At 35.1% G+C, this 12,790-nt stretch overlaps 1 protein-coding gene across 2 annotated transcripts in view; it reads right to left on the bottom strand.

Moving 5' to 3' along the window:
- Positions 1-5,976: 5,976 nt before the first annotated feature.
- pappaa (pregnancy-associated plasma protein A, pappalysin 1a) overlaps positions 5,977-12,790 on the bottom strand; it is a 119,052-nt gene continuing 112,238 nt past the window's right edge. For both annotated transcript variants that reach the window (XM_050053577.1, XM_050053578.1), the window contains exon 22: positions 5,977-11,988. In XM_050053577.1, the coding sequence (XP_049909534.1) occupies positions 11,884-11,988 (105 nt within the window). In that variant the 3' untranslated portion in view covers positions 5,977-11,883. The remainder of the gene's footprint in view (positions 11,989-12,790) is intronic.

Here is a 12,790-nt window from a genome sequence, read left to right as displayed (position 1 = left end):
TGGAAGAGGGATCCCTCCTCAGTTGCTCTTCCTGAGGTTTCTACCGTTTTTCCTTATCCGCTGCGAGGGTCATAAGGACAGAGGGATGTCGTATGCTGTAAAGCCCTGTGAGGAAAATTGTGATTTGTGATATTGGGCTTTATAAATGAAATTGAATTGAATTGAATTCAATGTCATGAAAACGGTCATAGTATAGTATGACAAAAAAAGTCATGAAAATGGTCATAGTATAGAATGTCTAAAAAGTCATAAAAACGGTCATAGTATAGTATGAAAATAATGTCATAAAAATGGTCATAGTATAGCATAACAAAAATGTCATAAAAACCGTCATCGTATAGTATGACAAAAAAAGTCATAAAAATGGTCACAGTATTCTATAACAAAAAAGTCATAAAAATGGTCATAGGATACTAGGACAAAAAAGTCATAAAAATGGTCATAGTATAGCATGTCTAAAAAAGTCATAAAAATGGTCATGGTATGTATGACAAAAATGTCATAAAAACGGTCATAGTATAGTATGACCAAAAAGTCATAAAAACGGTCATAGTATAGTATGAGAAAAAAGAGTCCTAAAAACAGTCATAGTATAGTATGACAAAAATGTCATAAAAACGGTCATATTATATTATGACAAAAAAAGTCATAAAAATGGTCATAGTATAGTATGACAAACAAAGTAAAAAAAATGGTCATAGTATAGTATGAGAAAAAAAGTCATGAAAATGGTCATAGTATAGTATGACAAAAACAGTCATACAAAGAGTCATAGTATAGTATGAGAAAAAAGAGTCCTAAAAACAGTCATAGTATAGTATGACAAAAATGTCATAAAAACGGTCATAGTATAGTATGATGAAAAAAGTCATAAAAATGGTCATAGTATAGTATGAGAAAAAAAGTAAAAAAAATGGTCATAGTATAGCATGTCTAAAAAAGTCATAAAAATGGTCATAGCATAGTATGACCAAAAAGTCATAAAAACGGTCATAGTATAGTATGACAACAAAAGTCATAACAATGGTCATAGTATAGTATGACAAAAAAAGTGGTAAAAACGGTCATGTTATCGTATGACAAAAAAAGTCATAAAAATGGTCATAGTATAATGTGAAAATAATGTCATAAAAATGGTCATAGTATAGCATAACAAAAATGTCATAAAAACGGTCATAGTATAGTATGACAAAACAGAGTCATAAAAACGGTCACAGTATAATATGACAAAAATGTCATGAAAACGGTCATAGTATATTATGACAAAAAAAGTTATAAAAATGGTCATAGTATTGTATGTCTAAAAAAGTCCTAAAAATGGTCATAGTATAGTATGACAAAAATGTCATAAAAATGGTCATAGTATAGTATGACAAAGTAAGTCCTAAAAATGGTCATAGTATAGTATGACAAAAATGTCATTAAAAACGGTCATAGTATAGTATGACAAAAATGTCATAAAAATGGTCATAGTATAGTATGACAAAAAAAGTCATAACAATGGTCATAGTATAGTCTGTCAAAAATAAGTCATAAAAATGGTCATAATATAATATGACAAAAATGTCATAAAAATGGTCATAGTATAGTATGACAAAAAAGTCCTAAAAATGGTCACAGTATAGTATGACAAAAAAACATACAAATGGTCATAGTATAGTATGACAAAATAAGTCATAAAAATGGTCATGCTATAGTATGACAAAATAAGTCCTAAAAATGGTCATAGTATAGTATGACAAAGATGTCATGACAACGGTCATAGTATAGTATGACAAAAAAAGTCATAAAAATGGTCATAGTATAGTATGACAAAAATGTCATGAAAACGGTCATAGTATAGTATGTCTAAAAAAGTCAAAAAATGGTCACAGTATAGTATGACAAAATAAGTCAGAAAAATGGTCATGCTATAGTATGACAAAAATGTTATGAAAACGGTCATAGTGTGGCATGATAAAAAAAGTCATAAACATGGTCATTGTATAGTATGACAAAAAAGTCTTAAAAATGGTCATCGTATAGTATGACAAAAAAACATAAAAATGGTCATAGTATAGTATGACAAAATAAGTCCTAAAAATGGTTATGCTATAGTATGACAAAATAAGTCCTAAAAATGGTCATAATATAGTATGACAAAAAAAGTCATAAAAACGGTCATAGTATAGTATGACCAAAAAAGTTATAAAAATAGTCATAGTATAGTATGACAAAAAAAGTCATAAAAATGGTCATAGTATAGTATGACAAAAAAAGTCATAAAAATGGTCACAGTATACTATAACAAAAATGTTATGAAAATGGTCATAGTATAGTATGGCAAAGATGTCATGAAAACGGTCATAGTATAGTATGACAAAAAAAGTCATAAAAATGGTCATAGTATAGTCTGTCAAAAATGTCATAAAAATGGTCATAGTATAGTATGACAAAAAGTCATAAAAACAGTCATAGTAGTAAGACAAAAAAAGTGGTAAAAACAGTCATGTTATAGCATGACAAAAAAAGTCATAAAAATGGTCATAGTATAGTATGACAAAAATGTCATAAAAATGGTCATAGTATAGTATGACAAAAAAGTCCTAAAAATGGTCATAGTAGTATGACAAAAAAAGTGGTAAAAACAGTCATGTTATAGCATGACAAAATAAGTCCTAAAAATGGTCATAGTATAGTATGACAAAAATGTCATTAAAAACGGTCATAGTATAGTATGACAAAAATGTCATAAAAATGGTCATAGTATAGTATGACAAAAAAAAGTCATAACAATGGTCATAGTATAGTCTGTCAAAAATGTCATAAAAATGGTCATAGTATAGTATGACAAAAAAGTCCTAAAAATGGTCATAGTAGTATGACAAAAAAAGTGGTAAAAACAGTCATGCTATAGTATGACAAAAAAGAGTCATAAAAATGGTCATAAAAATGTCATGAAAACAGTCATAGGATAGTATGACAAAAAAAGTCATAAAAACGGTCATAAAAATGTCATGAAAACAGTCATAGTATAGTATGACAAAAAATGTCAAAAGTGGTGATAGTATAGTATGTCTAAAAAAGTCATAAAAATGGTCATAAAAATGGTCATTGTATAGTATGACCAAAAAAAACATAAAAATGGTCATAGTATGGTATATCAAAAATGTCATGAAAATGGTTATAGTATGGTATGACAAAAAAAGTCATAAAAATGGTCATCGTATAGTATGACAAAAAAAGTCAGAAAAATGGTCATGCTATAGTATGACAAAAATGTTATGAAAACGGTCATAGTGTGGCATGACAAAAAAAGTCATAAAAATGGTCATCGTATAGTATGACAAAAAATGGCATGACAAAAAAAGTCATAAAAATGGTCATCGTATAGTATGACAAAAAAATTCATAAAAATGGTCATCGTATAGTATGACAAAAAAAGTCACAAACATTGTCATAGTATAGTATGACAAAAATGTCATAAAAATGGTCATAGTATAGTATGACAAAAAAGTCCTAAAAATGGTCATAGTATAGTATGACAAAAAAACATAAAAATGGTCATAGTATAGTATGTCAAAATAAGTCTCAAAAATGGTCAAAGTATAGCATCTATAAAAAAGTCATAAAAATGGTAATGGTATAGTATGACAAAAAAAAGGTCATAAAAATGGTCAGAGGATAGTATGACAAAAAAAGTCATAAAAATGGTCATAGTATAGTATAACAAAAAAAGGCATAAAAACGGTCATGGTGATAGTATGACAAAAAAGTCATAAAAATGGTCATAGTATAGTATGACAAAAAAAAGTTATCAAGATGGTCATAGTATAGTATGACAAAAAAGTCATAAAAATGGTCGCAGTATAGTATGAAAAAAAAAGTCATAAAAATGCTCATAGTATGACAAAAAAAGTCACAAAAATGATCAAAGTAGTATGACAAAAAAAGTCATAAAAATTGTCACACTACAGTATGTCCAAAAAAGTTATAAAAATGGTCGTAGTATGGTACGACAAAAAAAGTCATCAAAATTGTAATTGTATAGTACGTCAAAAAAGTTATAAAAATCATTGTAGTATAGTATGTCAAAAAAAGTCATAAATAATGTCATAGTTTTATGTCTAAAAAGGTCATAAAAATGGTCATAATATTGTTTGACAAAAAATAAATAAAACTTGTCATAGTATAGTACGTCCAAAAAAAGTAATGAAAATCGTCATAGAAGAGTATGTAAAAAAAAGTCCTAAAAATGTCATACTATAGTGTGACAAAATATGTCATCTAAATTGTCATCGTATAGTGTGTCCAAAAAGTCATAAATATTGTCATAGTATAGTATGACAAAAAGTCATCACATTGACACTCACACACTTCTATCACACATCTAAAAATAGTCAATTGAATAACTGTCAGAATGTGTTAGTTGATAGCCCATTTGATACTTTGGTGCTCGATACTCCCACACTTTGTTGTTTAATCTTGACTGCTCGTCTTGTGGTGTGGTAAGTCATATCAGAAGAAACCGAAGATTGGGATGTCGTTGTCTCAATATAAAAGCGTTAACATATGTTGGAACACCCACATCCAAAACCAATATATGATACAGTCATAATGATATCCAGATAGATACATGGATGGATGGATGGATGGATGGATGGATAGTTAGTTAGTTAGTTAGTTAGTTAGTTAGTTAGTTAGTTAGTTAGATAGATAGATAGATAGATAGATAGATAGATAGATAGATAGATAGATAGATAGAAGTACTTACTTACTTACTTGCATATGTCTTATGTACTTGGACGTTTTTTTTTTCTTCATGTGGCTCTTGGGATGCAACTGAAGATGTCAATATTGGTCTGTCTATCAATTACTCCACCTCTTTGTTCCAGACTAAAATATCTCACCATCTATCGGATGGATCGGGTCCCCAGAGAACGAAGCCACTGATTTGGCTATACCTTATATCACCTCGCTGAGCACCAAGATGAGGCTGACATATTTGATGTTTTAATTGATTTATCTATTGGGCTGTTGGATGGTTGGCATCGTATTTAGTACATCAACTGCCAAAATGTGTCAGAATTTGTCCAATACCAACATGTAGGAGCATAGAAAACCATGCCTTAACTATAGGGATCTGTCTTGTTAAGAGGTCACACTTAATCTGACGTGGTTTTGATCAGCTGATGTGGTGCACATGACTCATGTATCCTGCCTGGATTGACACAAGACCTCAGCAGAGTGAAGCCCCCAAGGTGCAAACCACTACAGTGAATTTACACAATATCATAGCAATATTTGGATCAGAATTAGTTAGCATGATGACAAAATGAGACTCAGATGAAAATAACTGTAATCAGATTTTAACTCAGCAATTGTAGAATGCAGTGTAATGCTGCTATTTCCCAGGTTTTACCCAATTTACCCATCGAGCCAGCTGAAAAATATTTACATTGAGTTGGAAAAGGGAGAAATCAGTCACTGAACTAACAGACAGCCATCCCCTATGAATTACTTTAATTTATATCATTAACTGAAGGTGGCTATGCCTCTCTGCATGTGAGCTGCTGGGAAGCATTTTCTTTTTCCATCTCCCTCAACAAACTATTCCTTTAAGCTCAGATCCAGTTTCTTTCCAGTCATGCAACATTAACTGCACTTTAAAAATCAGTAGCTTGATGTTCATTCTCACAAATTAGGCCATTAACGTCATTGGTGTGCCAGGAACAGCACTCACATTTCGATGCCAATGTATCAATGACGGCTTAAAGAATGAGCTCCTCTTTTAAAACCCACCTCAGCGCTTTTTGTATTTTGAAGGGGCTCGGTAGGGATCTTCCAAAAAGAAAGACACTCTTTAGAGGCACACAAGAGTTAAAAAATACAATATTAAAGCAGCTCCAAAATGAACCAGCAGCGATGGTGAGAAAACAAACTTCCAAAGAACTGTCCACACTCCTCAGGCTTATGTTCACTTTAACCAGTGTTTTATTTCTACACAATAAATGACAGCAAAATGAACATGATACTCATCTTTATGACTCTTCCTTATGAAAATATAGTACACATCAGACATGTTTTGCCATGTACCAGAGCACCAAAAATATATATAATTGCAACTGTGAAAACAGAGAGAATCATCGACTGAAACATAAAAGTCCAATCTGTTGTATATGTGCCTGAAAAAGTGCATACTGTGTAAGAACCAAAGACAGAGGAGGCCATCAGAAGGAGGGAGGGACTACTGAGTCTGATGGCTACCTTTACAGTGTTGGTGAAATTCTCAGCAAACACAAAGGCATTGGGATAAGACTCGACAATATACAGTATGGAGTGAGGAGAAATGAAAGCTGTTTGCAGACAAATTTGAAAATGAACTTCTCAATGCGTGACAAGTATCAGTCAAGTTTGATTATGAGGATCAATTCCAACAGACTCCTAAGACCCAGACATGACCATTATGATTTTATTCATCTTGACAACAAATAAATAATTCATGACTCAATGGATAAATTCATGGTTTAGACAACTGACAACAGTGCTTGTACTAAGCCATTATGAACAAATAAATGCTGACAGCGAGTGGTGTGGTAAAGCATCACAGGTCTTTTTTTTTTTTTTTTTTTTTTCTGTCTTGCAGGTGATACTTTGACACAATGCACAACATATTCACGGTTCATCTCTTTGTATAATAGTTATGATAAAAATCAATCCAAGAGCTACTCCCAAACAGTTAGTACATGGTTTGCAAATACAATCATCATATAATATTATTTACATCTTAAAATATATTTGTTGAGCAATTGGGTACGAAACATCGCAGTAATACCACTAGATATCCACATAATATGTAAATACACTTTTTTTGTACTTCCCACATAGAAAAAGGGACAATTCACCTTTTTTATTTATTGAGGGATTAGGAAACAGACATAAGTGGACCGTTCTATAACCAGAGGCCTGTGAGAGGTACTTCATGTGTTACAATACACAAAGAAAATGTCTTACAACAAGATGGCACATCAGTATTTTTCTCCACAATGATCTGAGCAAAAATATTAGGGCTTCAGACACTCTTTCTTACACTCCCCATCACTTTGTAATGAGTTCGACACTAAAAAGCTTCTGCCATTTTTAGACGAGCAATACAACAACCAGGTGTGTTAAATTAGAAACAAAGGAGTGACTGTTGGTGGAAAATGTGGAGAGGTATCAAAGCCTGTCAAAAAAAGACAGCTATACAAATCATATTATGTGATAAGCATAGGCTCTAGGTGAGGCGAACTGTGTTCCTTCAGCCTAACTTCAAAAGGCTCTGTAAGCTGGGCAAACATCCTCTCTCATTTTCACAGGGCCAGCTTGACCCTGGCAGCCCCGCGCAGGCATACCTGACAGTGACAGATGAGGCAGTGTGTCGAGGAGTGGGGAGGTGGAGGTAGGAGGGGTGAGGGAGGGAGTGGTGGGAGTCCCAGAAAGGGATGGCTGCCACCCCCAGGAGAAACTCTGACTCATTGGCCTCGGCTTGTTGCCAGTCAGCGCCGGCCACCCCCGGCCCAGGGGCAGCCTCTGTGAGTACACATTTTCACACCTGGACAAATAGCTAGACAGGCCAGGAAAAGCAGCCCACCCATCCCTACCTCTCTCCCTGCCCACCTACTTTTCCGCCATCCAAGAACACTATCTGGGGCACCATTGGCTGCCTTCTGACCTCCAGTCCTTCTTTCCCTTCATTTTTGATCCCTCTATATTTGCCACCTCTCCTGTCCTCAGCTGGCTGTGTACATATATTCCTTGTGCCTTACACTGGTCTCTCAAAACATCATTTGCTATATTATGGATTTATGAACTTGACCATTATATACTTGGTTCTCTTTTCACAACTCTTTGTACGCATGGCTAATGTGTGCATTAAAAAAAAAAGCAAATAAAGAAAAAAATAAACTTTACATTCTGGTTTGAAAGGAAAGAAAAGATACACTGCACTCAGTAACATTTGAACATGTGGTGAATCCTCATTGGATGCGAGCAGTGTCCATCTATCAATGACCAATGAGAAGAGTTTTTGTATGGTTGTGGGCCTGTAGTGTACTGTATGTCCAATCAATGCTTGACAGCAATGATCACAATGTAGCGCGATGACAGAGACAAATGACAGTTTTGACTCACAACCAATAATGTTTTTTTTTTTTTTTGTTTATAAGAACAATGTAAAAAATAACTTACATGGACATTAAATATAACTTAAAAAAGTATAACACTCTCAATAAATAGTTCTACTATTTACACCATTGTTATGAGACGCAAAAATGTCACTAAAATACCAAAAATATAGAAGCAGCAAACATTACAGGCATGAGGTACAGCAAGGGATCCTGTGATGACTACAGTAGAGAGGTGATGTCCTCATCCAATGCGTAATCTTATACTTCCTTCCATGAATATCTTGGTTAGCTATGGCTTATGGGTACCTTCTCCAATATTAAGAATATAGTTTTTTCAAGTTGACATGCAGTTTCATTCTGTAGCCTCTCTGATAGTAATAACGATCAGTTGTTTTGGTATCCAGACATTGACTATTGATACAAGTAATCATTGAGGAGGATATTATATATAGTTAGTCAAAGTATGTGGAAGCGACGACAGGTTATATGAACTCAGTTTATAGAATGAAGGGAAGGATCCAATGACAGATTTCGGATTCATCCATTCAAACGGCTAGAATGGCTTTCCAGTGACCTCAATGGCAGATGATGAACCACAGTACTGCATGTCATCGGCATAGTGTAGTGATTGCAGGTAAGTCTCTCCCCACTGGTAACAGTTCTATGTAAAGCAGCAGTATCTGGAGTACTAATATTACATACAATTTGATAATATCAACATAATACAAGTTTTTTTTTCTTCTTCTTTTTTTTTTTTTTTTTTAACCAGGGCTATATATGTTTTCATATAAAGTGTTAAATGCAATCTTTGTAGATGATGCAGCCTTTACAACGTCCTTACAAAGTTTCAGGTTTCATAAAAGTTACAAAGTCTCTCAAGAGTCCCTTTTTTAATGGGAATTCCTTCATTTAAGCTTTTCCTTCCTTGACATCTCTTGGTTTCTCTGACAAAATTTACACCTTTAACCTAAGACGATGTACTACACACACACATCAGGGCAAAACAAAAGACAAACTAATCTGCAGTCTAACTAGACTTGAAATACACTTCCAAACAGGGGGGGGGGGGGGGGGGGGATTTTGGGCCTGTAGGGATGATGGATGGATGGATATATGGTTCATTGTGACAATACCTCCCTACTTCATTGATAACCTCGAATGGAAAGTCAGTTTAGGTTGGAGAGGAGCATCTATGGCCAGATACATATAACACGCTAATGAAAGGAAAGCTAATAGCAACACAGGGAGTCAAACGACTGAATATCATAACATACAGTTTGTTTCAGATCACCATTCTGACAATAGCAGCTTCTAAACATTTTCGAAAGATATACTTTTTCTTCTTACATGGAAACTAAAAAAAAGTGCAGTAAATGAGGTCAATAATACAAACACTGATTAAATATGACATTTTGTGAAAATGAAATACATGAAAAACAAAGACATTTTTTCAACGCTCCTGTCCATCAAGAACATAAAGTAATATTTACATGATAAGTTTTGATTTTTTTTCTTTGTATTTGATGGAAAATAATACCTTCTCGCTTTCTCTGCATGTTGTGGTATTGTCTTGCTTCTTCACTTACATTGGTTTTAAAATTACATGAAATTGGTCTAACATTGCCACTTGTACAGCTCGTTGTGTGCGATGATTGGTAAGGACGATCTGGAATGCTTTAGCAGCCTAATATGAGTTAGAGAGACTGTGCCATTGGCCCAGATGAAATGAAAGTCCCAATCATGCTGATTGTAAGCATGACTATGGCTACAGCCGAATAAGAGCAGCAAAGTTTGGACCAATATGCCAAGCAGCCTTCATTATCAAATGTGCATGAGAAAAACTAGTGTATATGTGTCTGGAATGAAGAATAACAAAATACAAAGCTATTGTAGCAGCCATATAATCTAAAGACGTTAATTGGTGGGGACAGACACCCGAGTTCACAATACTGAAAAGTGCTGATCGGAACAACCAAGTGCACTTTTTACTGCAGAGACAAATGTAACGGTTAAATTAATTACTTATACACTAGACCCAGCAGAGAATCTTAGGGACCTTTGATCATATTGTGACTGCAAATGTTGTGTTGACATATACATCCAAATGTCATTTTCATGTATAACATGGTTGCCTGCAGAGCTACAGCTGAGAGTCCAATACTACCGGGAGGGGAGAGAATGAGAGATATGTGTGTACGCGCTCATTTGTATCAGATGTGGTCTCCTTCCACTTATACGCATTCTCACTAAGAGCCATGGCCTATATCCAGCCCTTTATTTCTGTACTCTTGTGTGACTGTGCGGTGCAGTACTGTGCGATCAAAAAAAGCCACAGACTCCTGACAAGCATTGACTACATTCTGAACAGGGCTGGGATCATTTTATTTTCAGTTTAAACATTTTTGAATTAGTGCTTGAGGTAACAAAGTTCTGATCAAGCGCCATGAGGGAGGAGTTCAAACTGAAACTAAAATCACCCCAACCCGAAGTGAGGTGTTAACGATGACATTCTTTAAGTCGTGGTCAATGTATGTAGTATTTTTCTTGGGCAGTCCGGTTAAACGGGAATGACAAGTGAGGTTCTGGGTTTTTTAAAGTTCTTAGTGCATTTCATACGTGGTGTCGTCGACGTGTATTCTCTGAAAATATTATGGACTAACATGCAAATGTGAATGAATGCTATAAAGAGGTACTGTAAGCAGCAAGGCAGACGAAGCTGTCTAACCCTATTAGATATTATGATGTGAAGATGGCAAGTAGCAGCAAACACAGTAGCAGAAGCCATGCTAAAACTTTTTTCCATAATGCATTCAGGATTTTGCTCTAAGTATAAAATTGTCTTAGGAAATTGTGTGTGTGGTTGGTCAACAACTAGTCGACTTTGTGTGTGTGCGTGTATGTGTGTGTTTGTGCATTTTATTTTGGCTTTTGTGTTGAAACTGTGGCTTGAAACTTAACAATATGGCTGTCTCATTCCCCACCAAGCTATGAATAACCTCTATAGCCTCTGATGTGCCTATGAAGAAACACACTTTTACTGAAAAGGACATAGAGATACAAAAATGTTTGACCAGTTTGAAACCAGGAATGATATAAGCCCAAACTTCTAGCCCCTCCGAAAAAGGTGTTCGACATGTCTTCAATTTGTCTGAGGATTATTTTTAACATTTGTCTTGATTTCCTTCATATTTGCAAAACACAGAGCCAACATCAACACAATCCCCCACTTGCACATTTTGATTTACCTTTGGTTCAATCATGTGATTGTAGAGCAAGGTCACTAAAATAGACACTGAAGCCAGCACAAAACTGAACAAAAGGCATGCTACCTAGGCTTGGTTATGTTTTTGTTTAGGTTTTTTTTGTTTGCTTGTTTTCTTCTTTCAAAAAAATGTCTGTTTCATGTACTTTATTTTTTTTTCTCCTTGCTATATACGTTTTTTTTTTTTAAATGATGATATTGCAGGGTTACTTTCCTTTTAGCTGAGAAATGAAGTTTCCTGTGGAGTCTCATGAGTTCCATCCTCTATTCTAGATCTTTCTGTGATGTGGAGGCGGAGGCATTTCAGCTGGTTGGGATTGCAGTATGGATGGAGAGGTATGCCTGTTAAGCAGCATGTGCAGGAAATCGGAGGCCGAGAGGAGGATGAAGGAGGGGTCTGCCTCGGCCACTCTGGCTGTGTTGTGTTGGAGCAAGGGTCCTGGGACGTTGAACAGAGGTCCCTGCTCAGGTTGGTCACCCCAGGGAATGGACATGTTCATCCTTTCTGTTCTCTATAGCGTTCTGATCCCGACAGGAGCACTCATCCCGTATGTCACAGGACATGGGGAATGGAATCACCTGGGTGGGAGAGAAAGAGATACCAACATTAATAAAATTTTCATCTCAAAAATGAAATCATTTGTTGATGCAATGGTTAAGGTTTAGCTAGATTTAAGTACAAAAACATCATGGTTTGTGTTAAAATGACCACCTCATCAAAGCTGTAGTTGGTAACTTTTATTTAAATAACCTTTTGTCATTTTTTCTGAAACTCACTATATCCTGACAGTAGTACATAAGACAGATAATCTGTGAAAAAAAAAAAATCATGTTCCTCTGCCTCCTGCTGGTGCTACTAACTGACCTATGGCTAAGTCCCACCCTCAAACGCGATGAGCCAATCACAGTGCGTATAGCCATTCCCATACACTTGGACATTCTCTGCCTGGACGTTCATTGAAATGCATTACAGAAAGTCAGTTTCGTTCGGCTTTATGAGCTTTTTCTGAGATTTGAAGTTTAAAAATGGTCAAACGGTGTTCAGGGGTACATGCAACTCTGACACAAGGTATCCTGAGAGGCTGGGCGACGAGGTGTATTTTTTACCCTTTCCTAAACCACATCTCAACTGACAGAAAGTGTCTATAAAGTTGTGTGGTAACGTTAGACCACAACATCAACTCAAGGTGAATAAGATTAACAATGGTGTCTACATCTGTTCTAAGGTAAGTCAACATTGTGTTTGAGGCAACATATTGTCACTTTGCTGGAAAGAAATATAAAGTTATCTTTAACATCTCTAGCTAACGTTAGCTAAAGTTAGCCTAACGTTAGCTCCTAGCTGCGTTGTTCATCATGTCACCTTGTTTGCTGGGAGTTC

This window comes from Epinephelus moara, chromosome 9 (assembly GCF_006386435.1).
Source record: "Epinephelus moara isolate mb chromosome 9, YSFRI_EMoa_1.0, whole genome shotgun sequence".
Classification (NCBI taxonomy): Eukaryota; Metazoa; Chordata; class Actinopteri; order Perciformes; family Serranidae; genus Epinephelus; species Epinephelus moara.
This window is presented reverse-complemented; position numbering and strand designations above follow the sequence as displayed.